Here is a 25,766-nt window from a genome sequence, read left to right as displayed (position 1 = left end):
GTTTTTTTAGGATCTTTCTGTTTATTACATGCGAAGATCTATTTCTATCACGTGAATATTCCTTAGCCCAAGTGAAGGAGGTTCAAGTACCTCGGGGTCTTAGTTCGCGAGTGAGGGTACTATGGAGCGTGAGATTGGCCGGAGAATCGGAGCAGCGGGGGCGGTATTGCGTTCGCTTTACCGCACCGTTGTTACGAAAGAGAGCTGAGATCGCAAGGCAAAGCTCTCGACCTACCGGTCGATCTTCGTTCCTATCCTCACCCTATGGTCATGAGGGTTGGCTGATGGCCGAAAGGACGAGATCGCGGGTACAAGCGGCCGAGAGGCAATTGAATAACGCCTGCACAGGCACGAGATGCACGCACAACGCAGAGTGGTAATTCGGGAGAGTTGGGAAAATAAGCTGGATACGGAGTGGGTGAAAAGGTGCGTGTGTGTGGTGTGTGTGTGTGTGTGTGTGTGTGTGTGTGTTGTGTGTGGTGTGTGTGTGTGTGTGGTGTGTGTGTGTGTGGGTTGTGTGTGTGTGGTGTGTGTGTTGTGTGTGTGTGTGTCACTCTGTTCGAGCCTGCATGAGAGTTCAATGTTGTCATTAGCTGTAACGTCTTTCCGACCAATCGCAGTTCAAGGCCGACCTGGGCTGTACCACTTCGGGAGGGGGTGCAGTTACTCCCCTCTAGACAAAACCGAATTGGTTGCGACGTTGACCCGGCGCCCCCCGAAACGTTAACGGGCCACAGGGAATTCCATGCTTAAAGCACCCAGGCTATGCGGCTACTATTTTGCAAAGATTTAATTTGTTATTGTTTTAGTTCAAGGGTTATACATTTTATTTTTAAAGACCTTATTTATTTTATTTAAAAGGATGTTATTTACATTATCTTTATTTGAACATTGCTGTTTTATATTTTGTTGGTGTCTATTTACCGTTTGTGTTGCTCTGTCTATTTAAAAAATAAATCGGAGAAACTCAGTACTTTTACTTCTACTTGAGTAATTATAATCTTAAAGTAACAGTACTTTTACTTGAGTACATTTTTTAGCTACTCTGCCCACCACTGGTTGCACAGCACATCAATGGATGGCCATTGTGGTCCACCAATGACTGTTTTAGCGAGTTTAGCTTGTGTATCTATTGGAGTAGCAGGAAGATTTATCACAAAAACTCAAGATCATTGTGGATGCATTAACAGTAGTGTAACAACAAATAGTGCTTTTTTGATTTCTTGTTAACCTATTTGGATATAGCTGAAGCTTGGGATGTTTTTAGTTTGATCACAGCTTAATACGTTATCTGGTATGGATGAAGGTCTTCCATCGGTCCAAGCTTGACTATTTCACTTTGAAAAAAAGACACATTATAACTGAAAGTAGAATTTTATTTTAATGTTTTAATTAGTATTCATTATTGTTAATTTAGGCATTTTACCTATTTGTTTGTGCTTTAAAATGAATAAACGAGTAACCAGGCACTTTGTAATCCAAATCCTCTGAAAGGGTAGGTGCTCTTCGGATTTCCCAGTGAGCCCCTGCACACATGTTCACACCAGTTCTCCTGTTGCAGACACCAGTTCTCATCCTCCTGTCCAGTCCTCCTGTTGCAGGACTGCGTGGCGATGGGCTTCATCGCACATTACATCATATTCCTGCTTTAAAGAACAGCCGCTTCTTTAAAGAAATGCTGAGACAGAGCGAGTCTTTAGTACAATTACTCAGTTTCCACACATTTGAATATAAATGTCATAGGACAAAGTTTCTTAAGGAAGGATGATGAATACTAAAATCAGACAAAATATCATGTAATCATACAAAAATACAGATTTAAAATTATTCAATTCCAGTAAAGTCAGTAAGCCTTTTCGCTTTCATACCAAAGCAGGGCACTGTGGTTTGTGAGGCTGAACAGAGAAAGCGTCCGTCCAGGGCAACGCTAAACGCACATCAGATCTAGGTTGACTCCCATCATTTTTTCTTTTTTCTCCAACATTTTGCACCAAAGCAAACATTAGAAGGCATCGCAGCCTAGCAAAGCACATCTTGGTCTTGGCTCCATTAAACATCTGATACATGGATACTGCGGGAAACCACCAGTACATAACACTACTGTCGTCATCGTTTTAAATAACAGGAAAAACAGAATGAAAGAAAGAAACGAATGGAAGAACGAAATAGATTCAAAAATCTACCCTGAGTTTGGATTATTGCGGTCATGGTGGAACAACAATGTCTTATTGATTATCACAGGGGAATGGTGGTGTTGGGTACATCCTGTGCACACACTGAACATCTAGTGAGATGCAGCCACCCGTCAGTGCTGTCCGTTGAGGATGTGGAGCCCCCCCCCGGACCCCTTATGCTCCCCGTTGTGCCGGGGTGGGGCCACCTCGTCCTCCTCCTTCAGTTGGGCCTTCCTGCGGATCTCCTCCAGAGAGAAGTCCTGCAGCAGGGAGCCGTTCTCAAACACCTTCACCAGGAGGTCCTGAGGAGGAGGAGAAGAGACAGTAAAGAGGATGCATCAGAGAGGAACCCCTTTCAAACAGTAACCAGGAGGTCAGTAAAGACGATCAGATCACCTTCTCCTTTCTAATCATGTATCAAAGTTACAATAATCTTGACGTTGGGAGAAGAGAAGCCAATGAGCAGCTGATTTGGGCAGTGTAGGGATGGCTGTTTAATAACAAGGTAAAGCACTTTAATAGCTCAGCGTCTTTTCCAGTTCGTTTCGGAGTGTTCCCAAAATGCACCGTCCAGGACGCTGCGGCCACTCTGCCCTGGGATTGACCTCAACATGGTGTTAGCGGTACACAAAAAGAGCACTGTGTGCAAACAACACGGGACAACCCTACAAATAGTCAAAGGGATTTTACCAGTCCAACCCAAATACCCTTATTATATTTAAAAGATATTACGATTTTAACTTAAGTTCAAAATTGTAGCTTACAATTTCACAGAATATTTCCCATCATAACTTTTATGAACATGCTCTAATGGGGGCCGAGAGTAAAACGTACTAATATCATGCATTCTGAAAGGTGTAAAGAAATTATGTGGGCCATCACCTGTAGTGGTGCTCCAAGGCCACCCACCCACACACACGATCGGGTTCAAGATATATTCAATTATGAAAAAGATACAAAAAAACATAAAAGTCACAGAGTAGGAAGTAACTCCTCACTAGGCTGATGATGTAACTTTGCTGCCATCTAAAGGATATAGAGGGATTTACAAGGAGGTGGCGGAGAAGGTAGGTCAGTCAATCTGGTAAACTTCAGCCTGCATCAAACCTTAAGGGTAACCTGGAACCATTTTGGTTTCAACTAATTAGTCTGTCTTCAATGATCTCAAACATCTGTTAATTTTCTCACTGTAATTAAAATAATAGCGTAAACCTCTGTTTATGTTTCGTCTCCACAAACCTGTTATCTGAACCACCCTGCTCTGACCTCACTTCCTATTCTCCTGTAGTGTTGACACCGTGAGGCTACGCTAAAGGGTGGATGTCAGGGAGCGGTTGACGCTGGCTGCTCCGGGAGGGTGGAGCGTCTCTGGCGCTATGTAGCACAACGCTACGATGTGACGCGCCCTTGATCCTACCACACCGCTCAGGACTCAGACCCAAACCAGACTACATGCAGCACAACACACACATCCCACAGCTGCCAGGGGTTGTCAGCATGGAGATAATTCCTCCCCTGGAGATAACTTCTCCCCCTCCTTGGTAGAGCTCCCAGCCCAGACATTGGTTCTTATTTCAGTGACAAGGAAGGGAATAGAAAGTGAACGAGACCCACCTCCTCAGGCTTGCCCACCCCTTTCTCCAGCGTCTCCAGCAGGCCGTCAGAGTTCCTACTCAGGGTCAGCTGGCCCCTCTTGGAGCCCTTGGAGGGGTCAGTCATGGGCAGCTTGTACACGTCCATCTAGCATAAGAACCACAGAGTCAGGAGCCCGCTCCGTCTCAGAGAGAGCCACACAGAGTCAGGGGACCGCTCCGTCTCAGAGAGAGCCACACTGTCGTGGAAGTATTAATCATAACTATAATTATAAAAATATTTGATTAGCCTTGTTTATATATATAAATACTAGTCACTTTAAAATGTATTTTATACATTGGTCATTGGTCCTACAGTTACCTCCCTTCCTCCCTCTGACTGAGAGGTGTTAAGATAGTTTACATTTGTATTGCTACTGTAGCAACGAAGTCTGATACTAAGGCCATGCCCATCGACTGATATCTTTGTTGACTAGATTACTTTAACTGTCGTGCAGCCCCACCCTCGCATACTTGCAGACATACCCACTTCCCCCATAGTGTATTGCAGTTTAAAGGGGACATATTATGAAAACACCACTTTTCCTGAGATTTGGGATGTTGTTTTGGGTCTCTGGTGCTCCCACGCATATAAACTTTGAAAAAAGTCTGTACATGTCTTTTTGAGTGAGATATGCATTTCTGAAAGTACCCCGGTTACAATTACCAAACGAGCGAGTCTGTTTCGGTGCCCCCTCCTACACAGGAAGGGGGCAGATTTTAATATTACCTCCCACTTCCCCACCCCCCTCCAATCAGAGCATAGCTAGGATTTTGTGGACCAGCGGACGAGCGCTGGGCGGAGATGTTTTCGGAAGCAGACATTTCAGAAGCAGCTCCGGCGGGGGGGAGCTCAGCGGCAGCCCGGCACCTCAGCTCCGAGAGTAAAATCCCTTTCTCCGCCGGAGCTGCCGGACTGCCGCCGAGCTCCCCCCGCCGTAGCTGCCGGACTGCCGCCGAAGCTTCGGCGGCAGTCCGGAGGATGAGACATGGAGGAGAAAGGGTTTGTACTCCCGGAGTTGAGCTCCCGGACTGCCGCCGAAGCTTCGGCGGCAGTCCAGCAGCTCCGGGAGTACAATCCCTTTCTCCTCCATGTTGCAGTTCAATATGGACTTCACAGAGTCAAGGCCAAAGTTCCTTTCCCCCCAATTCTTCTCAACCATGGCCAAGATAACCCCCACTACGAGTCTTTATGATTCATAATATCATCCGAGGCGCACATAGCTTTTGGCCGTGATATGAGATATAATATTATATAAATACCTATATATTATATAATAATATTATTATTATTATTGTTATTATTATTATAATTATTATATTATATTATATAGATATAGAGTCTGCAAACTGCAACAATCACTTCTTCATGCTGTGGTTCACTCTGACAGCTCATTGGTCAATGGGCAGCAGCTAATTTGCATTAAAGCTACAGACACCAGAAACAGCGCATTCTGAAGGGACTGAAACAGAGGGGAATAGCGGTAGTGAGATTTTCTTTACAAAAAGCTATTTCCAGCAAACAGCTTCAAAAACATGTTTTCAGGAACTCATATACTATGTTTACTTGTTGGGAAAACACCATAATATGTCTCCTTTAACCTGGCCTCTCCATGACACCTCAACCATGACAAATTCTAAACTTTCAATGATTGACACTCCCACTCTTTGTTACCTTTGTATTTACTACCCACAATGCAAAAGTTCCCCTATAAGAATCTTGGTCACCCATTGTCTTACTGAATGTATCCTTGGCAACTTAGCTGCCTGCACTTTCCCATGATCATGCTCTTATATTAAATCAAATATTTTGTCCTAAAAATAAGTTTTTCTTCATCACACACAGTCAAGGAGGCAGCTCCATCTCTGAGAGAAGCCCTCAAGCGCCCCGGCCTGGACCTACCCCCTGGCCGTTGCTCTCCACGTAGCTGCATTTGAAGGCGCAGTTCAGCGTGTCTCGGTTGATCTTCTGCAGCAGGGCGCTGCCGCAGCCGAAGAACACATTCTCCGAACTCCAGCCCTCATCCCTCAGCTTCTGCAGGATCTGCAGAGGGGGTACACACCAGGGTCAGAGGGAACGCAGACTGGGTAGTTTAATACTATGCCTTTAAGAGATGCCGGGTAGTTTAATACTATGCCTTTAAGAGACGCTGGGTAGTTTAATGCTATGCCTTCAAGACACCAAGAGATGCTGGGTAGTTTAATACTATGCCTTTAAAGCAGAGGTCTTCAACAGGGGTCCGCGGAGGTACTGTAGGGGGGGTCACGAAAGTTTTTTTTATATTCCCCCCACAATTTTTTCCACAAATCGAAATTGCTTTAAATACACATTAACATGAATCCAACCCTCTAGCCGCGTTTACATGGACACTTTTGATCCGATTTCTAATCGGAATAGATCTATTCCTATCATGCGATCCGAATGTACTATATATATGGCATTTACAAAAGTGGTAAGCGTACGTTCGTATGTCTCTCCCGCACACCTGACACATCTGGACCGGCTGCGACATTTTTATGTATTTGATTTTAATGAAAGCCCAGCAGGAGAGAGCTTTTCTCTACCTGCTCCTTCAATTAGAAAGAAGGACAGCACAGCAAGGTCAGTTTCTCGTCCGGTCTTTATATCTACCCCCTCCTCCGTCGCAAACAATACGTATTTGGATGAGAGTGCGCAGCCAAGACTGTTGGGAGAGAGAGAGAGTTCTGTTATGTAAGGGATAATGTAGAGAACGCCGGTCATTATAGGGAAAATAAGCGATCAGCAGAGAAATAGTCCTTCAAAGATGTTGACGTCGCTCAGCAACCGACTACTTGCGGAGTGATAAGAAAGACACTAACAAACTTCACTAACTTTCGTTTCCACATTTATATTTTAAAAATGTCCATTAGTATAGCTTTTATGCATGATTACATGCAATTGACAGACATTAGTGATCTTGGCAGGTATCAGTTTATTATGTTATGTTATGTTTATGAATGGCAGTGGCATGGCCACCCTACTCACTGTACCTTGCACATGTTTAAAATAAAAACATTAATAAATGAACCTTTGTATTATTTGAATATCTTAGTATTGAATGCTAAATAACAAGGTACATTTAATCATGGCACTATAGGAACAGTTTTATATAAAACATAATTTTACACAATATATAAGTAGGGGGTCCCCGCTCCATCTCTCCATCAGTTTGGGGGTCCATGGCCTGGAAAACGTTGAAGACCCCTGCTTTAAAGAGATGCTTGATTGTTTAATACTATTTCTTTAAGAGGTACTGGGTAGTTTAAAGTGGAAATGAAGCAATGAGAACTGTGACCATTATTTGGTTGCTTTTTCATTTTTGAAAATACATGGATTTTCATTAAACCTGAAATTCAAGTAGTTTCACTGGAAAATGACATGTTGATAACGACTTTCGCAACTAGGGCGCGGCCATGTTTTAAAAATGCAGGCGCTACGTCATCAGAATGGTTAGCGCTTTCAAATAAACATGTCAAATCTTGGAAGAAGAACAGGGGGGTCATTTTGTATTGCCCCTGGCTGTTCAAACAAATATTATCGGGTAAAAGAGAGTGGTAAAATAGTTATTTCCATGTCATTCCTGTCAAGAAGCCTAAACTGCTCCGTAGATGGTTAGCTGCATTGAAACGCCACAGCCCCCGAATGGGATCAGGGCAGAGAGTATGTAGCGACCACTTTATAGAGGCTGATTACATTGAAGAGGGAGCTTTTGCTGTCCCACCAATCGCCTGAAGCCAGATGCTGTGCCAACAATTTTTAATTTTAGTGGCTATAGTGCTGGAGATACGGACAGACCTGTCAAATCGGACCCGGGCGCTGCTCTTATGCGCAGAGAAAGAGCGCAGAAACGTACTTGCCAGGCAGAGGAACGAGAGGTAAACTTAGCTTCTAGTACTAGAGAAACAGAGAAATGAGTACACTCACTGTTTGAAGATTGTCTTGTTTGCAGACTAGCTCGCTCCATGCTCTTGATAATTTCGAATCCATCGCCAAAATAATCCATTGATTTCGGAAATAATCCATTTGCAAACACTGTCGGTTGCACTATTTTCGCATATTCATGTGCACACCCAAATGGCACGACAATTACATGTATCATGAAATGAACGAACTGTAAGGCAGCGTGGTAGCCCAGCTGCTGCACACGTGTACTACTTTTCATAGCTGTAAACAACATCCTGTTGACGGGCAGAGCCGGGAGATGTCAGTTATTATCTCCTCCACATTATCTCCTCCATATATATAAAAAAAATATATATATATATATTATACAACGGGGGGCCTAAATCCAGTGATCTGATTGGTTTCTAACTGTTGTATAGTGAGCGTATACATAACTGCTATGACGCCCAATCATTTTGTGAAAGTTTGCATATCACTCCGCGCCTGGAAGTAGAAACGGTTATAATACAAAGTATAAAAGTAGTTGTATAAAAGCAATAGCACAGTTCACTGAAGCCTAAAAATATGTTGAATGATGGAGAGGGTGTAAATGTTGTTACTCCGGGAGTGAGCAAGGCGATGGAGAGACTAACGAAAGCTTAGGCACACGGTGAGTGAACTGCTCCCATAGGATAAATTGCCGGCGAACTGCTCTAGCCGAGCCTTCTCTCGGAGGGACGCTAAAGTGTGTTGCATAGCGACCGTCGTGCATTTTGAAGGCAGCCAGGAGGGACTACCTTTTTGTATTCTTTAATAAAACGACTACTTTGACTTTCTTGGTTTCTTTTTAAATGTAGTGTGTCTATGACGTGCGCGTCGTAGTGAGATTAGCCTTGTTTCTATTGTGATCTATTGCTTTTATGCAACGGTTACTATTATGTCAAAACGAAAGTCAATCCGATCGCTGGATTTAGGCCCCCCGTTGTATATATATATATATATTTAAGCAATAGATCACGCCAGGCTGTGGTATGTGCTCATTATACCACTGTTAAGGGGCGTTGTCCGGCCCCGACGCACAGCGGAGGGCCGGCGACCCCCTCACAGTGGTATAATGAGCACATGCCACTGACTGAAGTGATCTATTGCTTTTATACAACGGTTACTGTTATGGCGAAACGAAAGTCATAGACACACTACATTTAAAAAGAAACCAAGTAGCCGTTTTATTAAAGAAAACTAAAAAGTAGTCCCTCCTGGCTGCCGCTATGCATCGACGGTCGCTATGCAACACACTTTAGCGTCCCTCCGAGAGAAGGCTCCGATAGAGCGGTTCGCCGGCAATTTATCCTATGGAGCAGTTCACTCGCCGTGTGCCTAAGCTTTCGTTAGTCTCTCCATCGCCTTGCTCACTCCCGGAGTAACAACATTTACATCCTCTCCATCATCCAACATATGTTTTACTTTGTAACTGTTTCTACTTCCAGGCGCGGAGTGATATGCAAACTTTCACAAAATGATCGGGCGTCATAGCAGTTATGTATACGCTCATTATACAACAGTTGGGAACCAATCAGATCGCTGGATTTAGGTCCCCCGTTGTATAAATATATATAATGTGCCATATATATCCATTTTGTTGATGCAGTAAGCTACCAGAGAGGCTATGAGCCGCTATGTAAACAACATAGAATGTTACCAACCATTCTCGTGACGTCATCGTATTCTGAAAACAGAGATGGCGGCACACAGGCTGAAAACATTATAATTTATGCAACTTGTTTGTGCTTTATTCTGAATAATGGGTCATATTTCCGACTTTATTTGTATTTATGGTATATTGAAATATTTAACTAGTGCTATAGACATCTGTTTTATTTGATTGCTTCCTTTCCACTTTAATACTATGCCTTTAAGATACCTAGAGGTGCTGGGAAGTTTAATAGTATGCCTTTAAGAGATGCTGGGCACAGAGAAAAGCGTTTGCAGTGACCTGTTCGATGGAGCCCAGGTCAATGCCGTCCCCCTGGATGATCCGCAGGTACGACGGCAGCAGCTTGTAGCCCATGGAGTTCACCGAGCTTCCGAAGCACTCCTCCAGGATCTGGATCACCTGAGACAACACAAGGCCTTTAGTGACATGAAGGGTCACTAAAGGCCATGCTGTAGGCCACTAGAGCACGGGGCGGCATGCGGCTCAGGAGGTAGAGCGGGTTGGCTGGTAACCGGAAGGTTGCTGGTTTGATCCCTGGTGTCAAGGTGTCCCTGAGCAAGACAGCTCACCCGGACCGCTCCTGATGAGCTGGATGTCGCCTTGCATGGTTGACACCGCCGGGGGTGTATGAATGTGTGCATGAATGGGTGAATGTGAGGCAATATTGTAAAGCGCTTTGAGTGGCTACTGGTTAGAAAAGAGCTATTTAAATGCAGTACATTTACCATTTACCATTTAGCTCAGGGCCAACAGTCCTATTAGAATCCATGGCGGTACAAGGCCCGGAAACTAAAACATGGACTGTGCACCCTTTGTAGCTTTGTTAAAGGAGACATATTATGGTGTTTTAATAACATAACAAGTAAACATAGTATTTGAGTTCCAGAAAACATGTTTTTGAAATATTTTGCTGGAAATAGCTAGGAAAAAAAAATGTAGGGAAAAAAATCTCACTATGCTATTCCCCTATGTTTCAATTGCTTCAGAATGTGCTGTTTCTGGTGTGTAGCTTTAATGCAAATTAGCTGCTGCCCATTGACCAATGAGCTGTCAGGCTGAACCACAGCATGGAGGAGAAGGGATTGTTGCTGTTTGCGGACTCCTGGAGCTCTATATCTATATAATATAATATAATAATAATATTATTATGTATGGGTATTTATATAATATTATATCTAATATCACGGCCAAAAGCTATGTGCGCCTCGGATGATATTATGAATCATAAAGACTGCGTCTGACGTCTCTGGTACTTCCAAGTAAAGACTCATAGTCGGGGATATCTCGGCCATTGTTGAGAAGAATTGGGGGAAAGAAACTTTAGCCTCGACTCTCTGAAGTCCATGAACCGCGAAATGGAGGAGAAAGGGATTGTACTCCGGGAGCTGAGCTGGGAGGTAATATTCAACTGTGCTTCCTTCCTACGTAGGAGGGTGTGCCGAAACTGACTCGCTAGTTTGGTAACTGTAGGCGGTACTTTCAGAAATGCATATCTCACTCAAAAAAATCACATACAGACTTTTTTCAAATTTTGTATGCGTGTTGGAGCACCAGGGGCCGGTTGCACCAACTGGGCGTAACTAAGCCTGGTCGTAACTGCTAAGTAGGTCTTAGTTACGACCTGGCGTTAGAATGGAACTAACGCCGGTTGCACCAACGGGACTTACGACTGGTCTCAACTACGCCCGGTCTTAGCCATGCGCGGCCATGTGAATGTTCCATGTAATGCGCATATCACCGCGTTGCTAGGATACCTTGTGACAACAGCTGTTTACTATTTTACTTGACATGCTGTTGGACACCGAAATAAATAATTCATTCGTTCACTCATTGTCATTCATCAATTGTGTTAATGCCTAACAATAAAACACTGCAAATGAATATAATTAAAATATGTATTTGTAATGTCTGGTTTACGACGAGCAGGCATTTAGACGGGAATGGTTCTTTTTGACAGAAGCAATGCATTGAACATCATCAAATGTCAAGGAGCTAAACTGAATTGTTTTGAGACTGTAGGAGAGATTTGCTTAATTTGTCGGCCTATATAAAACATATAAACATAGTTAAAACAACATTCGCAACTGATTATAAGTTGAGAACGGACTAATCGGCCAGCGATATCTTCCCGACAGGCAGTCGATCTGGGAACACTGATCATATCGCCGGCTGTGCTTTGAAATGCAGTTTAGTGAAGCGTACTGAGCAGTTGCATTGGATTGGATGTAATTGCTATAGAAACAGCCTGGAATTTCAACTCTACGCCTGCCCCTGACCAGGCGTAGTATTTACGCCTGGTCTTAGTGAAAAGAACGCTAAGCCCAGTTGGTGCAACCGGCGTAACGGTTAGGTTGGACTTAGAACGCCAAGTTACGACCAGGCGTAGTTACGACCAGGCTTACGCCCAGTTGGTGCAACCGGCCCCAGAGACCCAAAACAAAACCCCAAATCTCAAGAAAAGTGTTGTTTTCATAATATGTCCCCTTTAAGTAAAAATCAACTCTTTTCTACTATTTTAAAGTTAAGCGTAGTTCTACAGGGGCCGGACGACATGGGGTGGATTTGAAACATTTGCAGACACTGGTGTTCAGCTTGTCTTCCATACGTTGTGGCAACCCGGCCCAGGCCAATTAAGGATATTCAGAGGACCTGAGGAACAAGTGGAGAAGCAGGGCTTAAATAGCCCGCTTCTCCACTCATTCGGGGCTCTCCCAGCCCTGGAGCTCCTGCACGGAGAGACCGGTCCTCGTGGGTGACGGGATTCCACCCACGAAGGAGGGGACCGTTGATTCCTCCCAAGGTTTACGTTATTTGTGTTTTGAGAGACTTTTATGTTCTGGAATAAACATGCCTTTTTTTGGCTTTTCCCAACGAAATGGTGTCCTGATTGGGAGGAGTTGGTTCGCTCAACGTGGCGGGTTGCCACATATGGTGGAGGATGCGGGCAACTCGACGAGCTACGGGCCATTTTGGGTGGGAACGCCCACCTCAAGCCACCCCCAAACCAGACCATCACGCAGCCGGAGCCGACGCAGCAGAGACGATGCCGCCAGAGACGATGCCGCCAGAGACGACGCCGCCAGAGACGACGCAGCCCGAGACGAGGCCGCGGGAGACGAGGCCGCGGGAGACGAGGTCGCGGAACGAGCCACGCCGGCAGCAGAAGCAGCCATGCTGCGCGCCGGGCCGCCGCCCCTCCGAAAGGCCACCCGAGGCTTCAGCAAAGGGTGGAGGAGTGTGGCAACCCGGCCCAGGCCAATTAAGGATATTCAGAGCACCTGAGGAACAAGTGGAGAAGCAGGGCTTAAATAGCCCGCTTCTCCACTCATTCGGGGCTCTCCCAGCCCTGGAGCTCCTGCACGGAGAGACCGGTCCTCGTGGGTGACGGGATTCCACCCACGAAGGAGGGGACCGTTGATTCCTCCCAAGGTTTACGTTATTTGTGTTTTGAGAGACTTTAATGTTCTGGAATAAACATGCCTTTTTTTGGCTTTTCCCAACGAAATGGTGTCCTGTTTGGGAGGAGTTGGTTCGCTCAACGTGGCGGGTTGCCACAACGTATATATTTGAACCAGAGTTCAACCGAAGTCATTATGATTATAACATAATGCAACGTATGTATTCAGCGTGTATTGTGAATTGATTCTGAGAGTGGAACAAAATACAAATTGAGGATGATGATCAGGCAAGGACTTCCTGCTGTGATACCCTCTGTGTTTTCCATCTGGGATTACTTCATGACCATGGTATCTTATCTTGTTTCCCTCCCACAATGCAGTACGCTCCTCTCCCCTGAGCTCCAGCGGCAGATCGAGGCGGTAAGGTCTGTACCTGGAGCAGGGTCTCGGTGGGGTCCCCGGAGTCGGGCCGGATCACCAGACAGGAGTCCTCGGAGCGCTCCATCACGCGGTCCTTCAGCTTGTCCCCCCAGATGTGCTTGCAGGCCTTGAAGATGTCGTAGCTGTCGCTGACCACGGACACCGGGCTGGTGGGGAACTGCTCTAGCATCTGCTCAAAGGCCTCCTTCTCTCTGCTTCGCCCCCAGGAGATGATGGTGCTTTTCAGAAAAGACCAAGAAGAATGAGACGCCATGTGACCTTCAATTCACAACATTTCGGCCAGGAAGCATTATGCATACATTTGATCTTCCAATGGCTTCACAGAGTTATTAGTGTGTGTTGTTATCGGCTGCTATTGATGCTGTTATCTACTTACCATAACACAAAAACATTTCATTTTCTGCAAACAACATACAGGTGTCTATTACAATACTGCAAAGGTTTTGTACCTTTAGAGATAAGGAGGGTGAAAGTGCATACTATCGCTGTCTGTGTGAATAATATATATGTATTTATGAAACGGGAAGCTCAAATCAAGCCTTCTGATTGGTTAATATATGACGTCTAATTCCATTGCACAGTTCCGTAGGTCTCTGCGTCTGAGAAACTAAAGTGAGCTAGCTACGGTGTTTAGCTAGCTTAAACAAAGCTCCATATGTCCCTCCTTGACTGCAGCAGAGGGCTGCACTTTAGCGGTGACACAGAACCACGTACCACCGCTTGATGCCACGGCTCCAACACATACCTGTGTTCCGCTGCCGGGATGGAAAAGCCGGCCATAGGACAGCTGTAGTAGCGCTGCGCCATCAGCAGTCCTGCCACCGTGTCTGTGCTGCAGAAGTTGACCAGGTGAGCGGCTCCTCCCAGAGCTGCTGACTGGGGAGCAGCAGGAGAGGGGATTGCGTTACGGTGAGTCAACGCGCCACAGGTCTGGGGTCAGGGCCCGAGGACCTTTACACAGCACAAGCTGAAAGTGGCGGCCACAGCTCATTGCAGTACCATATTTACTTTTTTATTGTGTTACATTTACATTTGGGGCAATTAGCAGATGCTGTTATGCAAAGTGACTTAGAACAAGTACATTTGTCAGAAGAAAGAAACAATATATCGCTGTCGGTATAGTAAGGATGTTCAAATAACCAAGTGCGAAGCACTAAAAATTCCCTTTATACAACAAACTTAGCTAGGATAAGGATTTTTCTTTGTGCCAGGCCGACGACATACAATAAGTGCATACATTAAGTTATGTTACATATATTATAGTTATTTGTTGACTTTTTTTTTAATATTGACCTCCATTTCAACAAACAAGGCATTGATGTAAACACCATTCACATAAACCTCATCAGACAGCTGTCCTGGAACCCACCTCCTGGGAGGAGACGCCGCGATAGCCGAAGTCGTGCAGCCGAGTATCCAGGCCCTCGGTGCTCCCACTGCTGGCCCGCAGGTGCTTGGCCAGGATCTTCTTGAACTCCCTAGACACCGTGGCAACCGTTATAGGGTACCACATCTGGACCAGCATGGTCTGGCCAGTGGAGAGAGAGGGTACGAGAGGGAGTGAAGATAGGAGTGAAGATAGGAGTGAAGATAGGAGTGAAGATAGGAGTGAAGATAGTTATTCTCCAAACGCTGGCTTAATCATGAAACATTGTTAAAATAATCAATTTTATGTCGTAACTCAACAGCCACCCAACAGGCCTGTCTTCACCATCCTCTCTCGGTCCCCTGTATACATCTCCCATAGAGCAAATCAATGAGCGTTCTCTTGTTACGCGTGAGTGTATTAAAGGGATGATATAACGTCACATGTTGGGAGTTGGTCTAGCCATTACAGACCATTGTAAAATCTGCCTTTTCCTGTGTGGTGCACTCACACTAGGCCATCTGGCCGTGGCCGTTGGCCGTTTTCACACCTAACCGTGCTCAAATGGCCCCATTGTTCTCTGGCCTGCACTCACACTAGGCCATATGTTTACCGTTTACTGGGTAAGAAGGCTCGTCGCCTTTATTATGTCCGTGGTCGTCGCATGGACTTACGTCATCTAGCTCAGGTTGCATACCCGTGCGTGTGCGCGTGTCGGCTCATTAGCATCTGTACCGTAGCGGCCCGTACCGTAGCAGCACACCTCTCCCAAGTGGCCAAATTGGCCTGGCCTGGCCAGACTGGCCACACTCACACTGGCAGATTTGAGCACGGTTAGGTGTGAAAACGGCCACGGCCACGGCCAGATGGCCTAGTGTGAGTGCACCCAAGTGACATCACAAGTGGCCGTGTTCACCTAGATGTATGATGGATAGAAAAGTATCATTTGCTAAAGTTCACTGGGTAGGCTGGTCGACGGATCTAACCAGTATACATCTGGGAAGGACAGACCACTTGTGTTGTCACTAAAAGAGAGGCAAAGGGAGATTTTCAAAAGGTTTGTAATGGCTAAACTCACTCACAGCTGGTGACATAACATCAGGGTTTCAGTTTGATTGATCAATCAGTTGTGACGTTTTGACCTTTTCCTAAAAAAGGTTCCTTCTGTCAGCTATCTGTTTTCCAGCCAGACCGTAACATGTTTCCTAAATAAGGCATCCAGCATATATTTGGTATCAACATCAGAGCCCATCCACAATTTAATTCAAAACTTGTTGAGTTAGTTGGAAAAAACCGAAGCTACCGTGTTTTTGTAAGGAACAGACATTCTTCAACTGTCATATTAACTCTGAGTTTTCTTTACAGCGAACTACCTTATATATCGGGGCATGTATTTGTCTCGGCCCTCTTTCATAACTTTGTCTTGAGAAAGATGTGCGAGACTAGTAAGTGGAAGTGCCTCTTGTATTCTTTGGCCTTTTCAACCCCCTCCCCCATCCCACACAGGAGGAGAAGCTTAAAGGGACACTGTGTAAAAATTACTCCCATCTGGTGGTACAATTGTATATTGCATTCAAACTAATAGTGCTCGCTTGTCCAAAAACTACGGTGGGCAGTATGTGCCAAGAAGCTGTGACATGACACCTACTAGGCTACCTCATCGAGTCATTCGAGTGATGATGAGGTTCGTGGACAACTGGACAAATTAGATGGACAAATCAGATCAGGTTTATTGACCAAGCATTCTTACAGACAAGGAACTTGACTCCAGCAGTTGTGGACTTTCCAACATGACAAATAACTATACAGATGATAAATAACAGTAGGTCATTTAATGTCAGATTGCATAAAATGTCAGATAACATAAAAGTTGACATAGCCTTTGGTAGTCTTGGAGTTACCGATAATCAAAACAATAATTCCCATAATGCGTGCGGCTGAGCACGCATCCTAATCAACGCATTGTAATCCGTTGATTTCAACAATGTAATAGTATTCTAAATACCAACAATTTACATTGTAACAAACGGAATCAAATCGAAATCAAATCAAATTTATTGTCATTTTGTCATCGAGGGTAGGAGCTGAAAGAAGCTGTTCAGTTTGTTTACGTCCACCCCGTCTCTGCTGCTTCCTCCTCCGGGCAGTTGCGGGCACGGTGTCACAGTGTCCGTTAGTATTCTGTGTTTGCGTAGTATGTCCAGATGCCAGCGAATGCCAGTGATGTTACTCGCTCTCAATGTCCTAATGTTTAATATTGTTTCCCTGTCATAAACTACGTTCGTAGGACGTCTCACACTCAAACATTCAATCTCAATCTCACAGATCTCAAGAGGGGCCGCTGCGACTGTACGCGCCGCCAGTTAGACGCCCTGGCAACGAGTTTACTTCCTCGTCTCCTATCCTGTTCCTAATTCCTCCTCTTGATCTTCTTTTCCTCCGTATTGTCTTCTTTATCAGAGTTGTTGGTATGAAATCCAGTTGTTCGGGTGATAAATCAACTGTCTGGCAAGCGAGTTGAAGCTCCAGAAGGTCCGCTCTAGCGTAAGTGCGTCTTGGTGGATTTGGATACGTGGTGACCCCAGCAGAGAATAAACCTCCATAACTTGATGAAGAATGGCTTTTGAATTCCTCCAACGCATTTGACAGTATCCATAAGTCATAAGAATATTGTCACGATTTAAACTAGACAGAAATGTGAAAAAGTAAATTAAATATGTAATAAAGTAGCCTTTCAATGACGAGTCGCTCAAACATAGGAGCGCCCATCTCGTTGCCATGGAAAACCATGTTATACATGCTTACACATCGTCGTTTTTTTGGCGACGATGATTCCTTCTCCTGTGGCGTGGCATAACTATGGTCTTTCAAACAAATGTGGTGCATGTTCAAATTTGCCGGTAAAACTCGTCTCGCTAAACTAAGCTCTGTTCCACCGTCACGCTGGCTCAGAGTGAAAACGCGTTTGCAATTCCTGTACGACGTAGTGCTTTTTGACCCTCTCGGCAGCTCATAGACCGGAAGAAAATGGAAGCCTCCATGAAGCTTACCCGTCCTATGTAACCATATTGATATTAATATTAATTATTCTTCGCTCAGGAGGATAAGTGAGATTTTTGGCAGAGATAATTTTACACCAATGAGGACTTATTTATGAATGAATATGTTGATTTGAGGTAATAAATTACTCAAAATATTACATAGTGTCCCTTTAAAGAAAATCAACACATTTAAAAATAAATAAAGTGTATAGTAGGCCTTTTATTTAAAAACTAACACTACATTGACTTTGAGTTATTCATAGTTCCAGCTTCGTCTTCATATTGTCAGTCCACTTAGATAAACTATAGCTTAACTATGCTACTTCTATTCAAGCAGGCATTTTAGACTGGGATATATTGCCGTTTTACTTTAACTAAGGTTTGTTAACAGAACTTTTGCATTGTCACTTTTGATACAATTATTGTGTGGGAGTGTGTGGAGAATGAATGGTTGAAGCCTGTACCTGTTGCGCATTGAGTAATCAGTGTGCAACAGGTTAAACCAGCCGTCACCACACACACACCCTGTCCTGGATGGCAGCGGAGCACCCTTGCCATGTTCAGTATCTTCTGCAATAAACCAGATCAACAAACCAGATTAAACCACATAGGTGACGCAGGGTGCGTCACCTAGTTGGAGCGTATCAACGGACTTGCTTCATGTAGAAAAAAATGGTTAGGATGTAAATATAATGCATGTAGATGTAACAATAACCGCAACACTAGGCCATCACAGAACTTCAATAAAACGTTATCTTTACAAATGCACCTAAAACGAAAATATAGTCAGGCTCATGCATTATACCAAATACTAAAATACATTATTGAATTCAAAAAGGTATTTGGAGCATGTATTCACAACTATTGGATTAGTGAAAAGAACAAAGGGTCACCCATTAACACGCTCACACCTTTCTCAAGATTAAGTAGTGAAAGACGCCAAACCAAAACCTCACACACACACCAATAACACGTTAAGATTCAACGAATGGAGTAGCTAGCCGTAGCTTATTGCGAAAGGATGATGGCGACATGGCATATGATGCAACTCTTAAGACTTTGTCCCCCACTATCGATTCATTCATCACCATGGACAACGGACTAATATGGCCTCGGTGTTCTGACGTCCACAGGGTAGGAGTGGTTGGTTTCTACTTGACAATAAACCAAAGCAAACACTACAACCTTTTCATGAGAGTAGTAACATGTTGAGGTGCTTTACTTAAAGCCAACATATGCATAACACGCAATACATTTAGGCTGCTATTTAAGCGGGCATTCTCTGTTCAGTCGACAAATGAAGGCCACTTATTGTAATTCGCTTTGGAAAAAAGACTAGACCGAATGGTTCAAATGTAATTATAATGCAGTACAGTGTTACAATGACCACAACATTACAAGACAGAAGAACAAAAATAGGATAACTTGTCTTTACTTGAAGTTGTAAATAATGTGCAATTGGAGTTGAATTATACTGGTAAATGACCAGCATATGACCAGTGTAGGGAGCCCATCTAGGCTGTCAGCGGTCCTGCAGTAGTGAACCACCATACACCATCTAGTGTAGTACACCACACAACACCATCTAGTGCAGTGCACCACACAATACCATCTAGTGTAAACCACACTACACTCATTACACTCAAACAAATTGCCCATAGTGGGATTGATAAAGTTGTATTGTACACCACATAGTGTGCTGCATCACACTACGCCATCTAGTGTAGTGCACCACACAACACCATCTAGTGTAGTGCCCCACACTATACTACACCATCTAGTGGCCCACTGGTGTCCCTCAACACAAATGCTTCTGCTGGTCTTAGGTTATTCAGTGGTGCCAGTACTAGTGTTCAAACCTGAACTCAGTCCAGACATACCCGCTACAAACTCAAAGACTGCCCGACTCCCCTGAGGATGATGATGATGATGATGATGCTGCACAGAGCATGTTGTTAAAGGACCAACTTTTGATGTCTTCATGAAAGGCTGCGTACCCATAGCTCACCACAATATGTGTATTTAACTACTCCACAGTGTCCCACCTCTGACACAGCCCTCATGGTGACCGTACCTCTACGTAGTTGGTGAGCCAGAAGAACTCTGGGTCCGTGTTCTCCACGGTGAAGAGCACGTTTCCCCGCGGTACGACGCGGCCCTCAGGAACGGCTTTGATCCGTATGGGGAGCCGGCCGTCGTATTTCTGAGGAAAGAGGATGCTCGCACACTTAGTGAACGAGCAGTGATACCGTCTGTCCTCAGGCTCACTCACAGCCCCTCCCTAACCTCTCAGCATCAACCAACTCTTAGGCTAGCTACCACAGCATATGCTGTCTTTGTTGAAGATGATCATAAAGGTATCCCTATGGTTCTTAAAATTAATGTAATAATTATTTATTAGGACTGACATCATCGAAGATTGAGAAATACAGCTGAACTACACATACTGTAACTGTTACAAGACTAAATGGAGGCTAAGATCTGTCTTAGAGCGTAGAGAGAAAGGCTCGCCTTTCATACCTCCAGTATCTTCCTCCAGCCGTCTTCATCGAACACCGTCTGGCGGAAGTGCATCTGGTAGAAGACCTTGGCCTGCTGGATCTTCTCCTCCGTGACCACAGCACCTGAGGGAACACATACAGACGGTGCTGTGAGGAACACAGAGCCAAGAACAACCAGTGCAGAACCAGAATATTTGACTAATAATATAGAGGATGACCAAGGGATCATTGTTCATTTTATTAGTCTACCGTCAAATGTGAAAGCATCCTGTAAGTTAGGGTTAGGGTTATTGCCCAACTCTATTTGGGTTAGGGTTAGTAATTTCTTTGAATACGAGTAATATATTGCCAAACTCCATGGCAGGCTCACTGCTGAACCTTCTCTCTCTCAACCTGTCCTGCAGCCACAAAATATGGTTGCTTCAATAAATATTGCCAATATTTATCTTCAGAGCGCACAAGACAGCGATAATTAGTGTGTGTGTGTGTGTGTAAAATAAAGGTCTATTGTAACGATAGTTTCTTATGCCTTTCCTCAACCCCCCCCCCCCCCCATAGTGGGCTAACCACTGGTACGTGAAAACAGAAGTGACCCCAAACAGTACTTGGGTTGCTATCAGTCAGGTGTGCTTGTTTTCTTTGCTTTATTTCTGTTAAATATTACCTTAGGACTAAAATCAACAGCGTCATCTGGTGAAATAAAGATCTGGATTCTACTTACTGAAGGGTGAGAAGGGGCAGCAAGAGTACCAGACATTATCTCCAACTATTATGTTGTATATTAGTTTATATTGTATATTAGTGTGCTCTGTGCCGTCTTTTTTACTATTGAAAAATGTTGCAATACATGCCATTGAAAATGTCTGAATAATTGCTATGAAAAGGTACCTGTGAGGTACTTCTTCAGCAGGTACTGGAGCCCAAAGAATACCACCTCGTTGAACGGGGAACCCTTCTTGCACCGGCATTCAAAGTAGGAATAGATCTTGCTGACGTTGGGAGGGTATTGCTTGTAGTGCGTGATCTAGGAGAGAACGGGAAGAGAGAAGATGGCAAGGGTTTCCAGGGAAGACATTGAGATCGCATTTTGTTTGGTATGAAATTTGCTTTACAAATGGTAATGGATTGATTGAGATGTTGCAGTGTGTAATATTGTCATTCCCAGACATTTCTCTGGATAAGAAAACTAATGATCACACATCTCTTTAGGAAACTTTTATTTGCCCCAAAATTTCTGAAACAACGTTCCACAAAATCCGAGAAGTAATGAACCATGTTATTGCATGCTAAACATATAGGGTTTGAGGGCTCTTTTTTATTTTCTCTGTGCAGAATAAGACCATGTATTATAATTAATTACTTTAATGATTAGAGTGCTGGCCTGACTCTTGCTGTTGGTAGCTCAGAGAGCCACTGTTTGCTCTTTAATACGGTAAACAGAACCGTGGTTCCTAACCTAGTGATCTGAGACAACATGGTTGGGTCGATAACAACAGTGTTGTTGACCAATACAAAACTGGAATGGAATCCACACAAAACGGGACCTTCAACACACAAACATCCGTACGGTATCCAAACTCGTATGAATTAGGTTTCCATTTGTTCCCTTCCAGGAACATGTGGGAATGTGAACCGGAGTCCAAATTCAGTCTCATCTAAACCCTGAACACTTTGGCCCCAAAGCTTTTGCTGCTGTCATGGTGCTTCTGTTAGAGGCCCTGAGATCATGGGATGCAGAGTGGCAGGATAATCAGCACAAGGCCTAATGAAATTAACCTGCTAGGTCCCATGATGCAAACGTGAGGGGAAACCAACAAGTGATCTACTGTGGTCCTAACTCTTTAACATAGCTCTGTTAGCAGGAGTTCATCCGTTTACATCGTTCCATCTAGTTCTGAACGGGTGGCTGGGTTCACAAAATGTCCCTAGAAAACAAGTTTCCATTTCAGTTGAGGTAAACTACCTTGGGTAAATCAACCCTGAAGACCAAACTACACCAACACTCATCAATCAATTACATTTCTACAAATGGATCAATCACCTTCACATCATGTAATGCTCATAGCTTCAATCTGACATGTTGTTGTACATTTAGAGGCTTCATTATGTACATCGATTTGGAGGGTAATTTGCCAACTGGTTTTGTGATTAGATAAAGGTCATTAAATTTAAATGGCCTTGACCACACCTCAGAATGACGCTACAATTATACAAGCGTCATTACACAGGTAACAGCAGTACACTGGGACACTAAGACCTTAGTTCATCAAAGATGGCTAATATAAACTATATGGCTACCTTCTATACATCTAGCCCAACAAACAAGCTTTCAAATACCATTTAGGTTTAAACTAATGAGAATGGCATCAGATTGTGATATGTTAATGAAATGATCATAACCCTGGCAGCCCGGCGGGTCTGAAGCTGAGCTCTCCACAATGTCCAATCAGCAGCTCCATCATTATCACTCTGTCCTGATATTCAAACGGTCCTCTACCCCTCTAAGATCCTGGTCCCTGCTCAGGTCCTGGTCTCGCCCTCTCAGGTCATGGCCCCCCTTTCTCATGACCAATTCCCCACCCAGGACCGGTCCCGCTCTCAGAACCAGTTCCCTCTCAGGAGCAGGTCCCCTCTCAGGACCAGTTCCCCGCCCAGGACAGGTCCCCTCTCAGGACCAGTTCCCTTCTGAGGAAGAGTACCCCACAAAGGACCAGTCCCCCTCTCAGGACTGGACCCCTGGGTTCAGTGGAGCTGAAAGGTCAGCCAGTAGGCATCGGGCCCACTTGGTTTCAGGAAACCGGAGAAGGAGCTTACGTTGCCGTGACATCCGACATTTAGGTGACCGATGCCGGCGGTGGGACGGTCCCACATGGGGCACGGGACCAGCCATCAGAAGATATGAAGCGAGTTAATGGAGGTCGGCGAAGCCTTCATTTTGTGACGAACCAAAGTGAAAACGAAACATAACATGCCTGTGTGTTTCGTTTTCCGTGAATCGCTAAGGTCATTCTCCTCAGAGAACAATACTCCCAAAGGTTCACCCTTTCTCCTACAAACTCCATAACTCTATATGTTTAGAAACAGATATTATTAAGACCCGCCACATACAGATGCATTTCGACCTTTTTCATTGAGATCAAGTGCCTGTGGTTTGGTCCCATTAAACCAAGTTCAGAACACCGTGGCTTATCATCCAAACCAGTCATGTTTATCATATTGTCTTTAAGCTTCGTCACATCATCCACAAGAAACCTCCTCACAACCAAGACCCTACTACACCCAGAGGAACAGCCCTGTCAGTCATCGGTAAGAGAAGGGTCACTCACCTTGTATGAATCTGTCGCTAGTAAGAGATTAAAATCATGTGCTGCCATTGTTATTATGAATGAGTTTGATTTCCTATTGGCCCCTTTTACTCGATATCACCAAATCGGACCCCGGATTATATTCGACTAGTTCCACCACTGGCAAACGTCAAGTAGCCTAACTTGATGGGTTTTTTTAGTCTACAAACGAAAGTCGTGTGTGGACATTGTTTCCAGAAGAGCAGGGTTGTAAAGGGGCGGTGCGCCGTTCGTAAAGCAGCGCGTCATTAGGCACCGCCCCCCGTGCGTCACGGGGCCCCAGAGCCAGAGAAAGAAGGGCAGAAAACACAGCAGCAGAGGCTTTATTCTGATATAGCCTACTCGTGTTTAGCGGCTGATTAGTGTAAATTCCATGTATTTTTAAATATATAGGCCTATTTAGGAGCATCTGGCCCAACGCGCAATGCTTTGTCTGATAATTGAAACAGGCCTACACGTAGTACCCGCAATCACCTATGCCCCCCCTACGCATGAATGGTCTTAGAAACTGTTTATATTCTCACTCCCTCCCAGTCCCGTGAAAACACGCCACTTTGCTTTAATAAAACCCTGCGTACGGCGGCGCAATGGCATTAATGTCAAAATAAATCAGAAGTCATCCGACCTGCGTTGTACTCCCGACAAGTGGACATATGTACTTGTACATGTTTTATTAATCACACATACAACAAGGATTTTGCTCGGTCCAACAATCAGCACATCCAAGGTAGTGATTATTGTAAAAGCCCTTAATTAAAGGCCCACTATGCAACTTTTTTAGCCACAATTACATTAATTATGCTGTTTGAGAGTTATTCTGATGGTTCTGCAACCATTTATGGGTCGTTTGGTGGGTGTGTCATTGCCCCATGTCACCTCTCCAAGGAAAAAGCGAATATGCAACTTGCTCTGTTCGGACCGACACAATCCGGATGTGACGCAGCGGAAGTATCCAATCGCTCCTCGAAAATGTAGTCAGATTGTAGTTTCGAAAATGCTTTACGGCACAGACACACACCCAAACATGGCACCGGCTAGATATAAACAGCCAGTTGCGAGGCAATTGTTGCATTCATCATGGATCAATCGACTGATAAGGGACCCAAGAGGCGACTGTCGGTGGAACAAAAGAAGAATGGACCAGAAAAGAGATCAGACACGAGTGAAAGGGGACCTATGCAACTTTTTTTGGCTTGATTTACCTTAATATAACAGGCCAAGAGTCATTGCGATGGTTCTAATATACATTTTTGTTCGTTGTTTCGACTCCCCCTTGCGCATCTTGGCGGAGAAAATGAATGTTTCTGCCAGCGACCCGCCGCCTACTCTCGCGGGAATCTCGGGTCTCGCGAAGTAACGAATTGCTTTACGGTACAGACCGCCAAACACGGAACCGGCTCGATATAAACACAAGTAACTAAGGGATTGTTACATTCATCATAGATCAGCCGACTAAAAAGAGACAGAGAAACCCAATGTCGGGGGAACAGAAGAAGAGAAAAGGGAGACTGACCGACAGAGAGGCCAGACACGAGTAAACGTTGGGCAAGCTTTTCATGAATAGCGCGCCGTGAACTGAAAGAAAAAGAAGACTGCACATCAGACGCCGACTTGGCCGTGTTGCTTTTGAAATTGAAAGTACCCTTGGGTGAACTTTGTCTTCGTGGTATTCTTGATGTTGATAGTCTCTGTACAAATGTGTTTGCTCAACCATTTTTTGTGAGCCCTGTAAAAATGGTTTTCTCGACGACCGTTTTGTTGTGAGCCCTGTATGTTTCTAGCTTGCAACCATATACACCTTTGTTTCCATGGGTGTTTTGCTGTTCATCTGTCTCGTCCCCCAGATACAGACTGAATCCCCGAATCCAGGTTCTTCTTTATTTAGATTATTATGTTGGCCAACACTCTTATACTGATTGTTCTGTTCAACCTAAGATAAAACAATTATAATCTAGGATATAAATTCTCCCCGTCAACTATAAAAAAGGATGGATTTATGTTTATTGCAATACAAATACACCATTTTAAAAATGTATAACCTTGCCTACACTTTATGAACATCTACTTCGGACATGGTTCCACGCATTCGCCGGCTTCTTTGAAAACAAATGCACATGGCTCGCGTAGAAGTGCGTGGGGAAGGGTCGTCAACGAGTTGTTACGACAGTGTTGTAAAATATCTAGTACGAAGCTGTAGGGGGCGCTGTGTAGAAATGTGCGTGCCAAAACCAAGAAAACAGCGAATAAATGCC

The 25,766-nt window shown here is 44.5% G+C and overlaps 1 protein-coding gene across 1 annotated transcript; it reads right to left on the bottom strand.

The window, feature by feature from the left end:
• Positions 1-1,347: 1,347 nt before the first annotated feature.
• On the bottom strand, positions 1,348-23,777 carry nampt2 (nicotinamide phosphoribosyltransferase 2). Its single transcript, XM_056605497.1, has 11 exons — positions 23,497-23,777; positions 21,059-21,194; positions 20,190-20,293; positions 19,744-19,872; positions 14,632-14,790; positions 14,008-14,138; positions 13,255-13,480; positions 9,703-9,822; positions 5,709-5,849; positions 3,789-3,914; positions 1,348-2,476 (listed from the first exon to the last, which is right to left on the bottom strand). The coding sequence occupies exons 1-11, from the start codon at positions 23,542-23,544 to the stop codon at positions 2,306-2,308; spliced, it is 1,491 nt and encodes a 496-aa protein (XP_056461472.1). The 5' UTR covers positions 23,545-23,777; the 3' UTR covers positions 1,348-2,305.
• Positions 23,778-25,766: the final 1,989 nt, after the last annotated feature.

The sequence above is a fragment of the Gadus chalcogrammus genome, chromosome 13 (genome assembly GCF_026213295.1).
Source record: "Gadus chalcogrammus isolate NIFS_2021 chromosome 13, NIFS_Gcha_1.0, whole genome shotgun sequence".
In the NCBI taxonomy this organism is placed as follows: Eukaryota; Metazoa; Chordata; class Actinopteri; order Gadiformes; family Gadidae; genus Gadus; species Gadus chalcogrammus.
The sequence above is the reverse complement of the archived record's forward strand: the minus strand, read 5'-3'. Positions and strand labels throughout refer to the sequence as shown.